The 19,143-nt window shown below is 38.9% G+C and overlaps 1 protein-coding gene across 9 annotated transcripts in view; it reads left to right on the forward strand.

Annotated features, from left to right (window-relative positions):
• The window catches only part of vav2 (vav 2 guanine nucleotide exchange factor), a 214,875-nt gene that overhangs the window by 45,272 nt on the left and 150,460 nt on the right, over positions 1 to 19,143 (forward strand). For all 9 annotated transcript variants that reach the window (XM_048166908.1, XM_048166907.1, XM_048166905.1 and 6 more), the window contains exon 2: positions 18,304 to 18,420. In XM_048166908.1, coding sequence (XP_048022865.1) covers positions 18,304 to 18,420 — 117 coding nt within the window. The remainder of the gene's footprint in view (positions 1 to 18,303; positions 18,421 to 19,143) is intronic.

Consider the following 19,143-nt stretch of genomic DNA (forward strand, 5'->3'; position numbering starts at 1 on the left):
TATTTATTTTTTTAAATAGTAATAAAAATCATTTAGTTCAGTAAGAGAACAGACACTACAATTAAAATCTAAATGTGTCTACTCGATTCAGCGCGAGCTGAACGAGAGTCGCAGCACAAATCAGCAACAGTCAGTCAGATTTCACTTCACTTCGCCTCACTCTTGACTGACAAGACGACGGCAGAAGTTTTGGTTTCAAATTGAAATGTAAAAGCGTCCATTTAAGCGGGTTTGTCATTGTACTGCTTTGTTGTTGTGTTTTTCATTAAATGAACCCAGCATTCAAGCAATCGCCGCTACCGAATTGGCGCTAATTTAAAAGTGAAAGAAAAAGGCTCACGGCCGCACGGGCATTCATAATGGTGCGGAAAGCGAGCGTTTTCAGTCTGCTCCGCACCGTTATGGATGACCGTGAAAAAAAGATTATACATGCGTGCATGCGGGGGAGGGGTGCGATTTTCGAATAATATTCTAATAATTCCCAGCGATCTTCGAATATTATTTTTGCTTGAAATGCCCATCCCTAAAACACAGCCCTAGTTGTTTGCTATGAATCCTCCCTGTTCTTGAACATTAGTTGTGCATATCGTAACTGATCGTGACATGCAAGATTTGAAGTGATAGTGAAATTAAGTTACGGTACAGAGGAAGATTTTCAGATAATAAAAAATTGCCCACATTTTGGTCTGTTCCTCACACTATTGTCTGGTTTCAGAAGACAATAATGCACTTTTATGATAATTTTGTGACATTTTTAGAGCTTGATAGTGTCAGTCTCCATTTACTGTCATTGTAAATTACCAATCATCCTCCTTTGTCTTTCACAGAAGAAAGAAAGTCACATGGTTTTGGATAAACATGAGGTTAAATGATCACAGATTTAAAATTTTTGGATGAATTAACCCTTTATGTATTCCATTGTGAAAGAAAATGCCTGGAGAATGGCCACTGTTGCCTTCAAATTAGGTAAAACCTGTAAACCTTGTTTGCTGTTTTGTTTAGCATTTTGTCTCATTAGGATCATTCCCTGGCTTAAACTTCCAAATATCCCTGAGGGATGGCCTGAAATGCACTAATTGTGCCTCTGGAATGAAGGTAGCTGCATTTAGCAATGACAAAACACTGCTTAAAGTGGAAACGCTTGGCAGATGCTGGAAACCTGCCTGCTATTACAAATTATAGGATGTGTAGATGGGAAAAGATTTCCTTCTTTATCTTGTATGTCATAGTTCCAGCTGTCTCTGGCGTGATCTCACTCTTGAGGGTAAGATAGGGGAGCTCACTTGGCATGTCTGTGCTGGTTAAAATGTGTGCCAATATTCTCCTGTTTTCCTTTCTCATCATCTTACTCTTCTTTCTTTTCCTTTCTAGCTTGTGAGGTTCCTCCCATGATCCTCCATTCCCTGTAATCAAGCTGGTTATGGTAACATGCAATCTCCACTGACCAGTAACAATGTAGCCTTGCTCATGGTCATCATAAAATGATTTAGCGTTAAACCGTATCAGCAGAACTAAAATCCCATTCAGCACCGATCACATTTTTTCTCTCTTCATCTAAAGCTCACGTTTGCTTGTTTGGTGCACAACTCTGGCTTACTCTGGCTTAGGCAAAGCCTTTTTCCTCCTCTCTTTCTTTTTTTTTTTTTTAACATCTGCTTTGAAATTAATGGGCATGTTGGAAACTAGGCTAAATCTAGACTGACATCTTTTTTTTTCTCTCCCCCATGCCCTTCCTCTTTCTCTTTTAAAGGCATGCAAGGATAAGTGTGCTCCGATCAGGATTTTTGGGGCAGATCACTGATTGTCACTGGAAGCAGTATTGGCCGATACTGATCACTGATACCGATCACCGAAATAAATAATAGTCTAATAATAGGCTAACTAAGTAAAAAAATTAAGAGATGAGAAAATATCATGAATTAACAACTCTTTATGTATTGGTAAGCAACATGTTCAACATATTCCATTCCCTTTCTTAGAGGTGATTAGGAACAGCTTAGAGCTTAAAGGGGGATATAATGCTATTTCATGCATTCTGACTTATTTACACTGTTAAAGAGTTGCATTCTCATGCTAAAGATTCAAAACACGAGTTGGACGTATGATGGAGTATTTCTGTGCCAAATCCACTACTTCCAGTTTCAGTGCAGGATTCGGAGAGTTTTTGTCGAGTATGGCCTGTATGACGTCAAAAGAGAACGGAATTCCTTGTATAGGCACTTCTCCCTGATAAGCATGCCACACATCACCCAGAGCAAGAGCACATACATCATCGAGGAGCAAGGCTACATATATCATCGAGGCAGTCTCATTTAAGAAAAATAACCATTAGATTGCAACGTAAGAAAGAAATTACAGTATTTGACACCTCACAATGAATATCAGTCAATTTTATTACGGTTACTTTTCTTAAATATGACATCCTCGATGAAGTATTCAGCCTTCAAATGTGACCTCTGGAGGACACAGCCTCTGAAATGAGATGCAGCTCCTGTCACCGAAGGAGTGTGTTTTTGGTTGTGAGGGAAAGATTACCTTTTTCAGCTTCCCAAAGAACCCAGCGTTAAGGGAACTGAGGATGAAGTTTGTTTTTCCGAGGCAGCAGCGGAGTTGTGCATGTATGTTTGTTCCCGGGAATTCGGTGATGAATACTTTGTAAACAAGTCCCAGTTTGGTGCTGGATTTGCAGATCGTGGGTGGTGAGTAAAACTGTATCAAATGTCTGTGTTTTGTTGGCAATTGGCGCGCAAATGCAAATAATGTAATCAACACAACGTTTTTGTTCCCTTTTTGTTTATAAAGATGTCGCAGCTAGCATGCAATCTCTAGGCAGAAGCTGCTTGCGCTTGTGAATCTTTAGCTCCACCCACAGCACTGACGGCAGACATGCCTCCAGGATGACAAAATATAGGATAAATATTACAAAACTAAAAACTTTTTGGAGATATGATGGATGCATTGTTACTCTATATGTAAAAAGCGATTGAGTCTCATCAGAAAATTTGGACTAAACCACTCTATCCATATGGATTAGTTTTCTGATCTCTTTATGAACTTTTTGAAGCGTCAAAGATCAAGTTGCAAAGGCTGTCTATGAAAGGACAGAACGCTGTCAGATTTCATCAAAAAGGTCTTTATTTGTGTTCCGAAGATGAACGAAAGTCTTACGGGTTTGGAACGACATGAGGGTGAGTAATTAATGACAGAATTTTAATTTTGGTGTGAACTAGTATCAGTGTTCTATTAGCTTTGACAAAATTAAAAAGCAGGTAAGCGTTAATGTTGAGCCCTGTACTTATTTTCCAACTGTTTATCTTCACTTAAGACATAACCAACGGCGTTTAAGCGAAAACTCACCAAGCCGGGCATTTTGACATATTTCTGTGTGTATTTAACCGTATAGGCACCAACCAAAAGGTCAAAGTTCAGTTTGCTTGTCCGTGTTCCACTCCGTCTTAGAGCGTGCACACAATAAGCCGCTTGAGGAACAGTATGGGCCCTATTTTAACGATCTAAACGCAAAGTGTAAAGTGCACGGCGCAGGTGCACTCAGGGCGTGTCCAAATCCACTTTTGCTATTTTAACGACGGAAAAACGGTCCGTGCGCCGGGGCGCATTTTTGAAATGGGTTGTCCCTATTCTCTTAATGAGTAATGGGCGTAACGTTCAATAAACCAATCAGAGAGTCATCTCTCATTCCCTTTAAGAGCGAGATGCGCTCGCGCCATGGCGGATTGCTATTTACATGGCATACACGCGATGAGTCAGTTAATATATATGTGTGTGTATTGGCACGATTGTTCAATTAATTAGCCAATTTCGTTCATCATTATAAGTAGTAATAGGCTGAATTGAAAATAGGTAGCCTAATTCTAATACACGCAATGACTATTCACCATTACATTTTTATATTTATGTACACAATATTCTTTTACACTGTAATCCTTTTGTTTTTAATATTTGGCATGTTTGTGTGATGCGCATCCCTGTGTGTAATAAACAAAGTCAACGCGCACTGTGGACGCGCCCAGAGGTGCAGTTTCTACCAACGCGCTCTAACAAAAAAATATTGCGCCATTGACTTTAGACTTTAGACCAGGTTTGAGTTGGTCTATAGCGCAGTCTATTTTCAGCTCCTTAAAATAGCAATGCGCTGGCAATGCGCCTGAACACACCTCTTTTTTAGACCAGCACGCCCATGGGCGCACTAACTGGCGCAAATGCATTTACTAATTTAAGGACGTGGCGCTGAACGGGAAAACGCGAACGGCGCCGGACGCAAACTAGCAAACACACTTGCGCTGCGCCTTGCGTCGCATTGCGCCGGGTGTATTATAGGGCCCTATCACTTTCGTGTGCTAAATGCAGTTTCAATAATTCTTTTTATTTTCAAGCATGTCCTGCAGTTTAGCAGCAGTTTACTGTATTTTAAAACAATCATTGATCTAGCTGATTTGGACAGCTGGGTTGCTGCCATGGCAATTTTTCCGCTGTCCACAAAGTTGAAAATTTATTGTCATTTTCAGACACCTGGTAGAACTGCCAGACCGGTGAATGTAGTGAAGCAATTTTAGCTGCGCAAAAAATATATTGCGAGTTTTGCATCATCTGATCTGCTCTTCTGGACGGCCCTTCTGATCTGCCTTTATAGAGACCACAGATCAAACTACATAAAGCTATTATCAGCCGATAACAACCGGTGCTGATCAATCGGAGCACCCTTACGCCAGGGTGTTGGTGGCTCTGTACATCTAGTGACTGTGTGACTGCTTATCGCAGATAAAATTCCACGCCCCATCTCAAAGCACAATCCGTAGACTTGTGCCTCCAGTGTCATCCTAAGATCAACATGGATTCACTTTATCAAACCCAGCTTGTTTGTCTCATCTCATGGTTTGAGTTCATGTGTTTTGCTACCATGTTGCATGTTTTTCTTTTTCGCAGGATGGGGTGCCTATTTTAAGTATGACGCTTTGATTCGATGTAACATGTCTGCTGTGGTCTATCATCTCTGTTGTAGGATTACAACTAAAGGATTTGCACTTCAGTTTAACATAACGTCTCCAAAGGGCTTTGAATCGTTAGTATTTCCATCCCTACCATAACAGCCTTTCACATTAAAACATTCTCTTTTAGTCTGGCTGCTTGTCCTAAATGAGCTACGGTGTTAGAAGAGCAAAACACTTCCCTCTTGGGCTCCAGGCTTTCTGTCTGGGTCTGTATGTGTGGCTGCAGCTCTGATCCTCCTTACCAGCCCCTGGCTGGATCTGCTGCCTTCTGATGAAAGCACAAGCACATCCGGTGAGCAGCAGAAGCCAAAGCGAGACTGTGATCCCTACTCTCCCCCACCTCCTGCCTTCCTCAAGTGAGATCAGTGATAGCGAGCGCCTTTTTGATCTTGCTAGTTTATGCTCCTCTCTACCATATCCCCCTAGACAAAGCCTTCTCTCTCCTTCTTGTTTTCTTTCCATCGTCGAGCACTTTCAGTTGCAGCATGTGGCTGTGCTCCAGACTCGTCAGATTTGCTTGTCATTACTGAAGAATGTCAAAGATTTACCGGAAGTTAATTAAATTACACTGTGCTGTAATGAAAAAATGGGTGGAGGAGAGATGATAGGTTTGATTTTGGTTGCTTTTTAGAAGAGATTGTTTGTTGTCAGAGAGAAGATAAACCTGCACCGCTAAAAGGAGTCTCAGGGCCGCCCAGCCTATTGTGAAGTCTTTCCCTTAGCTGTTGTTATCTTCTGTTGTTAAATCCAGTGGAGCCTGCTGCCCAAAAAACAAAACAAAACAAAAACTCTCCACCAAATTCCAATGGATGTAAACAGGAAGTGTGTCTTAAACAGGATATCGAGACCCTGTCTTTTGAAATAGTAAGGATATGTTTTTTTATTTTTTTATTTAAATAAGCTGATCATTATACTACTACTACTACTACTACTACTAATTATTATTATTTTGTGTAAATAGTGATTGTCTTGTGAAAGAAATGTAAATAGATAACACTGAATGATGTGCCCTGAATGAGCCAGAATGACTCATTGCCTAAAAGAACGTCCAGGAACTAAGGAGAGCGCTACAACATTGAGCTGGTCATACACATGTGCCTGGATTCATTCTGAAATTAGTGTTTTTAGGATATGGGCAGAAGGTTCTAGATTTGAGAGTTTGCATTGAAATATTCTTTGGTATCTCTATGATGATCAACAGTAAGGATGATCTTTCCTCTAGCCTCTTTGGCTTCACGATTGACCGTTTGCAAAGACCCACCCTCTTTAGTTACTGTTGCTATGTGCCGCTCTCCCGCCACACATCATGTTCTCACTGAGTGAAAGATACATTGCGGAGCAAAGAGGACAGACAAGACAGAGCAGGTTACGTTTGATATGAAACAAAGTCTCAAATTTTAAATTTTGTACTTAAGGAAATTTAAACGATAAGTACTGTTTTTTGGCCATCGCTGTAGCGCCTCAATTCAAGCGGCTTGTGAACTGATCATCTCTTCCAACTAGTTTATTTATAACATCAAATTAACATGAATAATCATCAGAAGGAATGTTGTGACTGAATAAATGAGGATAATTGTAATTTCTGGTGAACAATTCCAAGATTCTTTGAACATATTTCACTTTGTCTTGGTAAAAATTCACATTTGTGGCTCTCGCATCTTGTTTTTCTTTTTGTCTCACCTATAAACAAAACTGTTTGTCAGATTGTGTAGATGTTGTCTCTGGCGATTGAGTGATGACTTAGCCGGGGTGTGAAGATTATTATTTAAATGATGACATGCACAGAAGCCATGGAATGAGCGGAGTGATTAAGAGGCCATTTTCTATGTTAATGACATTAGCTAGCTCTGAGATAATGGCAGCTAAGTGCTGAGACCCAGCTGCTGCACCCAGAACCAGACATGAGCTGTGTCAAACACTCCTCACACTGCTCTGCTGTACTGCTGCATTTATTAGTGTAAAATTAAAAAAAGGGTTAGATTTGTTTCAGCATTTTTTTCTTTTTACAGTATATGTTCTTGCATTACATTTCTTGGAATAAATGCAATAAAAAGCTTGCAATGCAAGTTAATGTGCGAAGAATTTTCAGCTCAGTTCCAAAAGCTAGTGAGCTGCCAACCTAAGCAGTATTTTTTTTTTAGGCATTTTTAGGTGCAAGGACTATTATACTTAGGAACTGAGATCCACTTTTTATTAACCGGGTCCCTTGTTTTTTCGATGAATTAAATTTTAATACCAGTTCTTGAAGTATGCAGTGTGTAGGTAGAAATACATATTACCTGCTTTGGTGTAATCAGTGGTCAGAGGTTTTTTTTTTATTTAAAATGTATCGATAGGATCTTATATTGCATTGTATTTTAATGCCTCTAAAATGTCTTTAAAGTCATAAGTCTTTAAAAAGTTTTTTGCAGGTACACCTGTTGTAAAAATTGGATTTTAAATAATTACATATAATGTTCCCCCAAATATTTCTCTCTCAGAGTACTAAAATCAGTTGTTATAATGACATGTTTAAAGCTTACATTTTTGGTAAGGATATTGCCAGATTGGGCAGTAGACCACAAAGCAACTTGCTAGGTTTTTGGGACTGACTATTGTCTGTCATTGTCGTCACAGATAACCCATATTTTTAAGTACCATCATCCTGGCATGCCTCCTCAAACCATTTCATGCTTGTAGAAAGATTTTGCCTCTGTAATTGGATTGGCTGTTTCTAAAGAGGCTTCTGTCGCTGATGGCACAGATGCGATGGAGTGATGATTTCTCTTTATGCATGCCCTTCAGAAATGCATTTTTAAGGCGTGTAATAGGCAACGGACTGCACAGCAAGGCAAGTACAAGAAAATGTTTACAGAACACTTGCTCCGTTAAAACGTTTGGCTGTGCTACTTTGTATGATTATTTCTAATGAGTGTGTCCAATGCTAATGTCACTTTGCATTTGTATAAACAGAAGCACCCGTTTCTCAAGTAAACAACACAAGAAACACATTCTTTTCCGGGAGACATCTCAGATGCGTCCTGAGAAGCTAGGCCAAGAACCTACAGGAGGGTCTAAAATCACAGATATGAGGAACCACTGGCGAAAGAGAGAAATGGATGCGGCCCCCAGTTCCCCTCCCTGGTATCATAAATAACCTCACCATTGATCGGCTGTAGTCTGTGATTCTCCACAGCCATTCTCTCCACATTCATCAGCCCTGCGTCTGATGTGTTTGCCGGCTACTTAATCCAGCGATTACTCAGTTGGCCTTTGCCCAGTGTCTACAACTCTACTTATGTGTGATTTGCTGGGTTGCCCAGAATAGAGCATGTTATGGTGCTCATCTGTAATAACTCTAAAGTTATTCAAAAGCAGATGGCCCTGAAGTCAGACAGGATCTCCAATTCAGGGATCAAATAATTCAAGAATTTCATGCTCCAAGTGCTGAATGTGGAATTTGGTGAGACCGTTTCATCATAGTTTTACAGTCTCTGTGGATGATCAGTGTATTTCTACAGTGTGAGAATTGAACTGATTTAAAGAGTCTTCTCGGGCAGCAAAATGTGTAGCCAGGCAAGAACATGAATATATAAGAAAACAAACAGAAATGGCAGTATAACACTTTCTCTGGTGCTTAATCATACATTTTTTATAAATGCCCGAGATACTAAAAAGAAAAGGGATTTATGATTCTACAATTTGGGAATGAGGATTAACAGATATGGGTAATCAGGTCAGATGGTGGTGAAAAAAAGATTTTGACTTCCTTTTGTTTTTGTCTTCCCGTCTTCCATCAGATCAGACTGTCGGGCATCCATTCATTCTCTTTACTCAATTGAAGTGAATTTGGACAGATGAATCCAGATAGTGCTCTGGGGCACTGAAGAGCTCCCATTGTCTAGCCTGTACCAAGGCTTGACAGTAGACATGTTGATACACTGTTCCCTTTATCTGGCCAGGTTGGGGCCATTTATTTTGTGACTGCTTCTGAATTAAAGGGCTTGCCATTTTCCATTATCTATGAGAGGCTAGTCTTTGTTCCTCAGTGGATGAATCTCCTGTTTCAGATGGAAGAAAACCTGTAGCAGTGAGGGACATGCCTCCCTTTAAGGAATGGGCATTTAATGCATTAATAATATTCGATGAACGCTGGGAATTATTCGATTATTATTCGAAAATCTCCCCCCTCCCCCGCATGCATGCATGCATAGGCTACACACGCATAAATAGGGAGAGAGGGAGAGAGACCATTCACGTTTTCAGTCTGTATGATAACATTTTATTTCATTAGGGAATAGGCCCAACTTAACTCATGCCATATAATGATATTATATTATATTAACCCTCTGGAGTCTGAGGCTGATTTGGGGCTTGGAGAAGTTTTGACATGCCCTGACATTTGTGCTTTTTTCAGTTGTTCATAAACATATAAATGACAAATGTGTCATTACACTGTATTCAGCACAAACTAGGCTACAATAATATGTGAGGAACATGTATGTACATGTTTGTATTTTTTAAGGAATAATGTTTATGTGTGGTTATTGAAAAAACAAAAAACTTAAGTCACTGAAATAAGGCCAAAAAAGTATATTACATCTGTGTTCACAAGACTTTTGGGTATTGGAGGTTATAGACTAGAGTTTTTGCTTCAGAATTATGTAAAAATTATGCTGCCTACTCCTTCATATAAAACAATATATTGATTTAGTTTTTGTAAGACACTTTTTGTCAAGAAACACAGTATGTGTGGAGGCATGAATCTGCATGAATAATGGGCCATTTACACCTGAGAAGACAAAAGAATCACATAATAATGACCTGAAATGACTTGCATATTAATGAGGCCTTTCAGTCAGGTAGGCTGTGAAAAAAAACCCTTTGTAATAATGTCTCAGTTCATAAAAAGCAATACTGTTAAATATTATTACAATTTAAAATAATAGTATTCTATTATATTCTTTAAAATATAATGTATTTCTGTGATGCAAAGTGTCTGAACAATTATGTTACCTCTATGGCGCATCATATATAGGCTTTTAGCTTAAAAGCATGCACATTTGGAGAAATATTGATGGATTCTTATATATTTATGTCAATTTTCTATACTGAGAAGTAATATTTATTGTCATCACTATGAATGCTGGATACTGTGTTTTCAATTCATACTTGCAGCCGGAGGGCGCTCTCTGTACACCTTTAGTCCACAAATTATTCTAAAGAAGAAGAGGACATTTCAGGAATGGTGTTTTCAATTCATACTTGCAGCCGGAGGGTGCTCTCTGTACACCTTTAGGACACAAATTCATATAAAGAAGAAAAGGAACTAGGAACTAACGGCATGTCTTCTAGAGATCGTTAACCATTGCTTTAACATCCAAATAAACACTTTTCAAGACAATAAATACACGATTGAGACGATGAATGCATGTATTGCCTCTGAATTTGCGTCTGAATAGCGCTGACTCCATGGGCGTGACCGCATTAGCGGATAATGAGCTGAATCACGGTTTTCTGACATGGCTCTCTTTTCATACAGATTACATAAACACAGAATGTTTGTTTTCGATTTGACTTGCACGATTTAAAACCTGACATTTCAACGCTTCTTTAGACGTAAGTGTCATTTTTTTTTGTCATTAGTATTCATAAGTTACAGTTCATTTTCTGAGAACTATCAGGTTGGACTTCGTTCAGAGGGAGAGGAGAGATCACGCATCATGTTAGTTTTCTTTATTTTACAAAAAGCACAACATTGTGTTTTTACTCTGAGTGTACACAAATAAAAGAAGACATTCTATAGTTTGAATTGATATATTACTTATGTCTCTATGACAAGAAATGACGGAGTATTTTAAGTCTGTTTTGCTGCAATGTGAAAAAAATCCTGCAAAACGCGCCGGCGCGTTTTCAGACCTCAGGGAGTTAATATAATTAACATAACCAAATAAGCGAAAGTAAAATCGAGCTTCCATGACACGCACCATGAATGATGAATGCCCGTGCGGCCGTGCGCATTTTACTTTCACTTTCAAATTGGCACCAATTGGGGAGCGGCGATTGTTTGAATGGTCGGTTCATTATCATTCTTATTAAAATGCACAACAACAAAACAGTACAATGACAAACTTGCTTAAATGGGCACTTTTACATTTTGCTTTGAAACCAAATCTTCCGCCTGTCGTCTTGTCAGTCAAGAGTGAGGCGAAGTGAGGTGAAATCTGACTCCTGTTGCGATTCTCATTCGGCTCACGCTGAATTGAGCAGACACATTTAGTTTTTAATTGTAGTGTTTGTTCTCTAACTGAACTAAATTATTTTTATTATTATAAAAAAATCAAAACGACGGTGAGGGGCGTTGCCGCGGTGGGCAAGTGATGATACCGGTGTTGCGGCTGAACACCGGTAACACCGACCAGTGCAGCAAGCCTACCTCAAGTCATAATGATTTTAGGCTGCCTAAACATGTTATTACATATTGTGAACAGCCTGAATGACTGAACTTATGTGAAAATAAATTAATTTTAATGTCTCTGTTATATGCCACACAAGTCTACAGTGTGCGTGTGAGACAATGTATTCTTCTTCTGTTGTCTGAGAGTTGATTAACAGCTTTTAGGTGTGTTATTGGCAGTGCGTGCCACCCTCTGGTTACATGAACGTGTCACCACCACATCTGCATGAAAACATGAGGAATTCTATAATTCGATATTCTATAAATAAATCAACTAATCGAATATTCGAAAATTGTGACACATCCTTACTGCCTTTGGTCTGGTTCTTGGCTCTTTTTTTTTTTTTTTTACTGGATTAATAAGGAGTGGCTATAAATAGGTTTTCACAATTTTAAATAAATATTTTAAATAAAGACAACTGCAGTTTTCTGCATTCTTTTCATACAGGCAGATGGGGGTCCTATGAGGTACAATTTATTTGATTCGATCCTGACTTAGAGGGGTCTCTGTGATAAATTGGGCCTTTTGGATAATCCTATCAGATTATCAGATCAGATTTGCATACCAGCATACATTATTCATTTAGTGTCTGCCTCTCCAATTATTCGAAGTCAGGTTTTTCTCCGGAGAGGTTTTAACATCTGTGCGACCCCGGAAATTCTGCTGGAGATTTGAGCTAATCAGCCTCAGCCTCCTTAGCTCTTCAGAGCTGTGTTTACTGTTTTTGCCTTTCATTCTCCTTCACTCTTTCTTGCTCTGTCATGACCTGGACTGGGCGCCATGCTCTAGTGGGAGCTTCCTCTCTGTGAGCGAGACAAAGGATCAGAGCGCTGACAAAATGCCACTGCCATGCCTGTCAATGAGGGGGGCGCCCTCTTGGCTCACAACTTGGCTCGGCATTGACCCCTTTGCCAGGTTCTTTTTGAAAGTATTTTTCCAAACGGTGCCCTCATACTTGGATTGATACTTTGATTCTTATCATCCTAGCCTTGGCTCAGTGCCATCTGTTGAAAACCGTCTGGCCATTTATGTGGTATGTTGTTTGCTTACATCTTTGAATTCATGCAGTAGATAGAGAGCGGATTCTCTGATGGCTGCCTGACTACGTCTCGCCGCAGTCTAGACTCAATGTTTCACCCGCTGACTCGCTGTCTGATTCTGTTCTTTCCTTCTTCCTGACTGACTGTCTTTTGAGTCGCTGCTTCAAGGCTTAGTGTCTGACTGCTTGACAGATTGTTTGACTCTTTGACTCCTTCAGTCATGTTTTTGAAGTGAATCATTGGCTGGATTGATCTGTGCTCCTTGTGCCCCTATGGAGAACGATACTCCCTATCCCCAGACACAACAATTTATGAAACCCGGGAAGTCAACTGTAGAAGAAGAAGAAGATAAAAAAAAAAAACAAGAACCGTAAGTCTGTGGCAATAGTAGTTTTGCAATTCATCCCCTCAGTTTATAAACCATACTCACAGATTCTTAAATTGTTCCCTCGGTTTAACAAATCGCGGATTTCTAAACCGTACCCACAAATTTCCAATCCGTACGTAAACCAGATTGTAAACCGTAACTTCAGTTTTTCAGTCCGTACCCACAAATTCATAATCTGTGCCCAGGCTTTCGCAATCTGTTTCCACAGTTTTGCAAACTGTACTCACAGATTTGTGTCCCGTCCCTCATTTTAGAAATCTGTGCCGACTGATTTGTCTATGGCTCATCTATTGGTTATATTGACTGCTTTTGCAGTAGATTTACATGGTACTGTAGTAAAATAATAATAATGATAATAATAATAATAATAATAATAATCCAAATAACGCCAAATTATGTTTCTGCCGGTGGGTGCCCACATTCCATACAGTTAATTAGCCTATACTTGGTGTTATTTGGATTTCTGTCTTTTTCTCTGTGCAATGGTGCACTTGATGAATTCATTACACAAAAGTTATTTCTGTCTCACGAAGAGAAACACATGGACAGCAAGTACATTACCAACCAAACAAAAACATGAGTACACCCCCTTTGAAAAGTAACATTTTAAACAATTTCTCAATGAACACAAAAACAATCTCCAAAATGTTGACAAGACTAAGTTTAATATAACATTTGTTTAACTTATAACAAATTATGTGAAGAGACTCGACGGCTATTTATAATGAAAAGATTTCACATAGGCTTTTACTCGCATTTAAAGCTCAACCGAACCTGAATAACGTTTGACTAACATGTAAAGGAGCCAATCACAGTTTGTTTTGTTCCGGGTCACGTTTAGGGGCGTGAAAATGTAACATCGATGTCCCTACAATACCAGACCAGTATGTAAATCTCTTAGAAGTATTTTAAAGAGTCTGTGCTGGAAACTTTACATTCTTCACATACTTTTGAAAATCCAGCATTTAGTTGACCCTGATGAGCGCACATAGTCTCGACGGCTTGCTTCTTCCATAAGGGAGTTTGGTGTCACTTGATCTTTGTTTCCAGGCTGACTGCTAAAGAACGCGACACACTGGAAATCCTGTAGAATCAGATAATGACTTGGAAACTCCTGAAGTGTTTTCAAGTTTGTGTGCCATATGCATCAGACATTCAGCCAATGGTCTGTGATTCCTGAGACTCAGACTACATTTCTCCTTGTTTTTCTTTTATCTATTTTGAATTATTTTCTGCTCATCCTTTCCTTCTTTTTCAAAGAGGGTTTAATTTTTGTTGATGTAGTTTATTAGTGGATTCTCTCGCGGTTTGGAATGACATATCCTAGATATGTGGTGCACCTCTTGCGGAAAGGGTAATTCATTATTCCTTGTGTGCGGATCTGTTCCTCAGGGATGAGAGTGTTTGGGAATGACAGCTCTTTGTAACCTGGTTTCTTCCCCTAGCTGTTTATTCATGTCTGCCATAGCAGCTCTTCATAGCCGTCTTTCCTTCTACTATTTGGTTTTCATTGAAAAAGGCAGAATTTCAGTGCTTGTGCTGAATGAGACAGGTGGTGCTCTGATCTTTCCATGTAGTCATCACTAGAATCTTAATGCAAAGAGAGCAACAGCCACATAAACATAGCCTGGGGTTGAGGTGTGCACTCTGAGCAACAGATTTGCTCAAACCCCCGCCATGACACTGCACAGCCAAACGCGATACCTTTGGGACTCCAGTAAGCAATCAGGAGACTAAAGGGAGGTGTGGTTACCATGAAGAAACAGTAGCCTATTCATCTGAGTTGGATATAGCTAAACAGGGTGGGGAAATGCATACAAGAGTACTTTAAAAGCCATAGTGTGTTTTTAATGCTTAGTGGGTTCATAACAAACTGAACTTCTGGTCTCGAAGAGAGAAAAAGGTGGAGAGAAAGAAGTTACTGAAGCATCTATTTTAAGAGAACACTACCTGCACCGAAAGCAGGTTACTGCATACTAGAATGTCTCGTATCGAGTCCTTCCTGGGAACATATTCGGTATCATCTGAGAATACAAAATGAGAACAATAAATTACTCAGTTTTTTTGTTGGGTATGCTATTTTAGGGGTGCTTTGCTGAGGCCTGGTGATTTAAAAAAAAATATATATATTTATGTATTTATCTTTTTGATGGTGTTTTGATGGAAATATTCATTGAATTTAGTAAATATTTTGCCATCTCGTATTCATTAATTTTTGGATTAAAATATCTAATTTTAATCTATAAAAAGAACATTTTAGTTAACTACACTGCAAAATAAAACGCATATTCCAACATATATAATTTGGGGATATTAATTGTATATTTTTCCTGACCGACAACTGACACTCGTTAATCGATCATTAACCATTAACCGAAAAAGTAGAATTAAGTTAAATGAAATTGGATACGTGTCTGTGACCCATGATGACATGCACAAATAGTAGCATAAACAACAGAACATGAGGATTCACATCGTCACATCACACACCTGCAGCGCTTTTGTGAACGGAGAAAAACAGCACAATTATATATGGAATAAATATGCCTATATGGGAAATATGTTTCAATTAAATAATTAACAGATTAACAAAACGAAAAAAAATAATGTGCGGCAAGTAGTATATGCTGAGTTTCGGGTCATTTTTTTTTATTCACTCCACAAACCGAGTGAAACAGAGACTGCAGAAAGCGGCATCCTGTTTGTTTTCTTTATTTTACAAAAGCACAATGTTTTGTTTTTATTGTGAGTGTACACAAATAAAGAGTTTACCCTTTACACTTTGAAATGATGACCATAAAAGACAAAGTATTTTATCTTTATTAATGAGATTATTTGTGGAGATTAACACTAATTGTGTCAATTACATAGTTTATTTGTATGATGGGGCTTGATGCTTGTTTTTTCATACATTTTTGGAGCGCATTAAAAACTTTAGGGGCGCAATGCAAATTTTTTAAACGTGTTTTAGCTTAATAAGGGGATATAAAAAAGACATAAGGAGAATACAGAACGTACAAAAGGTTTTTAAATATTTATGCTTCAAACTGTTTTTAATAATTATGTAATTATTTATAGTCCTACTTTAAACTGTATAAATAGTAGGGCTGCACGATATATCGCATGAGATTGTCACGCGCATTTCGTCAGTAAAGCCGGTTCCCCTAAATCGCCATCACCTGCTTTCAAATGGAGCGGCATTTAATATACAGAGCCGTAGATCACTGAAAAGCCACGCAATATCGCGTTCATATCGCAGATGAAAGGCCTTCGATAATGAACGCGATATTGCGTGGCTTTTCAGTGAACTACGGTTCTGTCTATTAAATGCCGCTCCATTTGAAAGCAGGTGATGGCGATTTAGCGGTAATCAGGGAACCGGCTTTACTGACGAAATGCGCGTGACAATCTCATGCGATATATCGTGCAGCCCTAATAAATAGGTATGTGACGGTATCAAATTTTCATTTAACGATAATTGCTGAAGCTTTTATCATGGAAAGCCTATATGATATCACATATTGTATTAGGTTAGAATAAAGTGTTGTCCTCCAAACAGGTTTAATAACTTTTTTCTTACAATAAAAAGAACTCTGAACATTTAAATATACCACAAACAATACACAAAAAATGTTTAAAGCAAACATATGTTTCAAACGGAAGTGCAAAAGAACTATAAAGAACAATAGGTAACACTTTATTATAAGGTCCCATTTTTTTTTTAACTAGTTAATGCATGGAGTAGGCTAACATTAACTAACAATGAGCAATAACTTGATACAATAATTATTATTCTTTGTTAATGTTAATTAATAAGAATACAACTGTTCATTGTTAGTTCATGTTAGCTCAAGTCCATTAATATTAGCAGATAAAACTTTTGATTTTAATAATGTACACTGTTAAAAAAAAATCACCTTGGTTTTACTAAAAAAAAATTGAGGCAACTATTTGCATCAGACTTCTAAGTATTTTGACTTTTCATGTCTTCAACATGCACCCTTAAGTAATGTCAACTCAATTTACCTTGTAAAAACAACTCAAATACTTTGTGAAACAAACACTATTCAACTGAGTAAGCTCCAATAAAATTAAATATGCATTAACCTAACTCTTTTTCACTATTACTGAAATTTTATTTGCACTCATGCTCCTAAATAAATTTTACAGTTGGCCCACATATATTTTTAGTCACAAATGCGAGTAAAACGCTTGTACTGTTTATCCCTGTGTGATTTCATCTTGTAATTCCCTTTGTCCCTTATCTTTACATCATGTTGCATGTTCTCAGTCATCCTTAGCCATCATTATCTTTTCTGATAAATGAACTGGTATTTTCTTCTGGTACACTCTTGTGTTTCCAGCATAATGCTGACCCTGGCATGCTTGGGGTTTCATTAAGCACTCGTTTTAAAAGTGGCAACATGACTGTAAGAATTTCATCCATCCTGTGTTCTAAGGGTGGTTATCTCCATTGTACTGGCTTTAATGTGACAAATAGGCCTCCGTTGTCCTGCTTTACACAAGAAACAGAGCTGCTAGTAGTGCATTCACAATAGGGGTTGTGATTCCTGCTGATAATAGCCTGTAATATCTCTGGTTTACAGCCCCCTTCATTCCTGAATCATTACTAGTGTGGAATGCGACGCACTATGCGCCTATTTGCTACCAGTATTTGTGGAGTTTATTTCCACCGCTGTCTCCATAGAAATGCGAACCCATGCACATAATTGAATTATATCTGCATGAATTAAACATGGTACATGATTCATTGACATTTGGTGGGTAGAATTAAACAATGACAAAGTTGTTATTGTTTTGCCCCTGTTTGTGTGGTTGTATTGGTTTCACTCAGCTCAAGTCAATTGTATTAGACAAATTCTCATTACAAGGAAGGTTTATGTATGAATTCTCTGAAACAAATAAGGAGTAGAAGCCAGCACTGTGTCATACTAGCATCAGTGTTACCAACGGTAATGATTATGCAATGAGGGAAGGATCCAGTCTGCTTTAGAGACCGTAAGGACAGAAGGTATGGTAGGATCGTAGGCTGGTAAATGAACAGCGACCACGGTAGATCATGCCAAAGGCAATCCGTCAGAGGCTCGTTTGCTTATCTGAACCAAGCCTGGGCCTGGGGATCCAAATCACAGTGTGCGATAACTGTTTGCTTAATCACTGGTACAGGAAGAAGGAAATGAGCTGACTGTCAATAGGCTCCAGGAAATTAAATATGCTCCACACGTTGCAGAAATGAGGTAGTGTCAGAGTTCTCCATGCCTCTGAAGTGACAGTGTTTTAATGCTGTTAAATATGGAAATATTCCCATAGGTTTGCAGTTCACAGAAAGACTTTTCCACTTGTATTTACAGTCAGGTTGAAATTTTAATCCTAATCTGATGTTCATTATTTGTCTCCCTCTTTTCCAGTTTCTCTGTCTGAAGAACATCCGAACATTCCTGAAAGTGTGCCATGATAAGTTCGGCCTGAGGAACAGTGAGCTGTTTGATCCCTTCGATCTGTTTGACGTGAGGGACTTTGGGAAGGTGAGAAACAGTGGTTTTGCTGAGCATGCAGGCTGTCTGGGACTATTAATCATTTTACACCATCACGTCTCCGCAGCTGAATGACATTAATGTCGTGTGCACTTTTATGAGAGATTAACGCAAAAGTGGGGCTGTTGTGCATCAGCTTTGTTCCACTTCTTACAGCTCTTACACACAATCCATTAATGCCGGGGGAAATATAAAAGTGTGTGCAATGCTTAATCGGCCATGTGTGTATTTCCTTCCCCTAGTCTTATCTGCTCCACTGTGCGTTTGAATATTCACATGCACATTTGATTACACACCTCGGGGTCACAAGCGTGCCTGTGTGTGCCAGTGCATATCTGTGTTGCTACCTCTATATGGTTTGTGTGTTTATGCATGTTTCCAAGGATTCCAGCTGTACTTGTTTGATGTGAATGATTTTAGTGATTTGGTGGTGAGTTGCATAGGAAGGATCTGGTAACTATTCACAGTACCATCTAGCCTAGCTTTGCAGCCTGTTGGGAATCCCTGAACCACAGTTTGAAATCCCCCTTTGAAGTAGGCATATGTGAATCAATGAAAATTTCAGGCAGGTATTCCCCATTATGGTTTTTGCTGTATTCCTGCTCGATTTCAGAGTGTCCCAGCTATTTCCACATCTTTAAAAGGCATCTTATGCTCTGTCAGAGCTTTCCTTAGTGCATAAGCACCCTTATGCTGACTTTGCTCTGACGGTCA

This window comes from Megalobrama amblycephala, linkage group LG18, assembly GCF_018812025.1.
Source record: "Megalobrama amblycephala isolate DHTTF-2021 linkage group LG18, ASM1881202v1, whole genome shotgun sequence".
Taxonomy (NCBI): Eukaryota; Metazoa; Chordata; class Actinopteri; order Cypriniformes; family Xenocyprididae; genus Megalobrama; species Megalobrama amblycephala.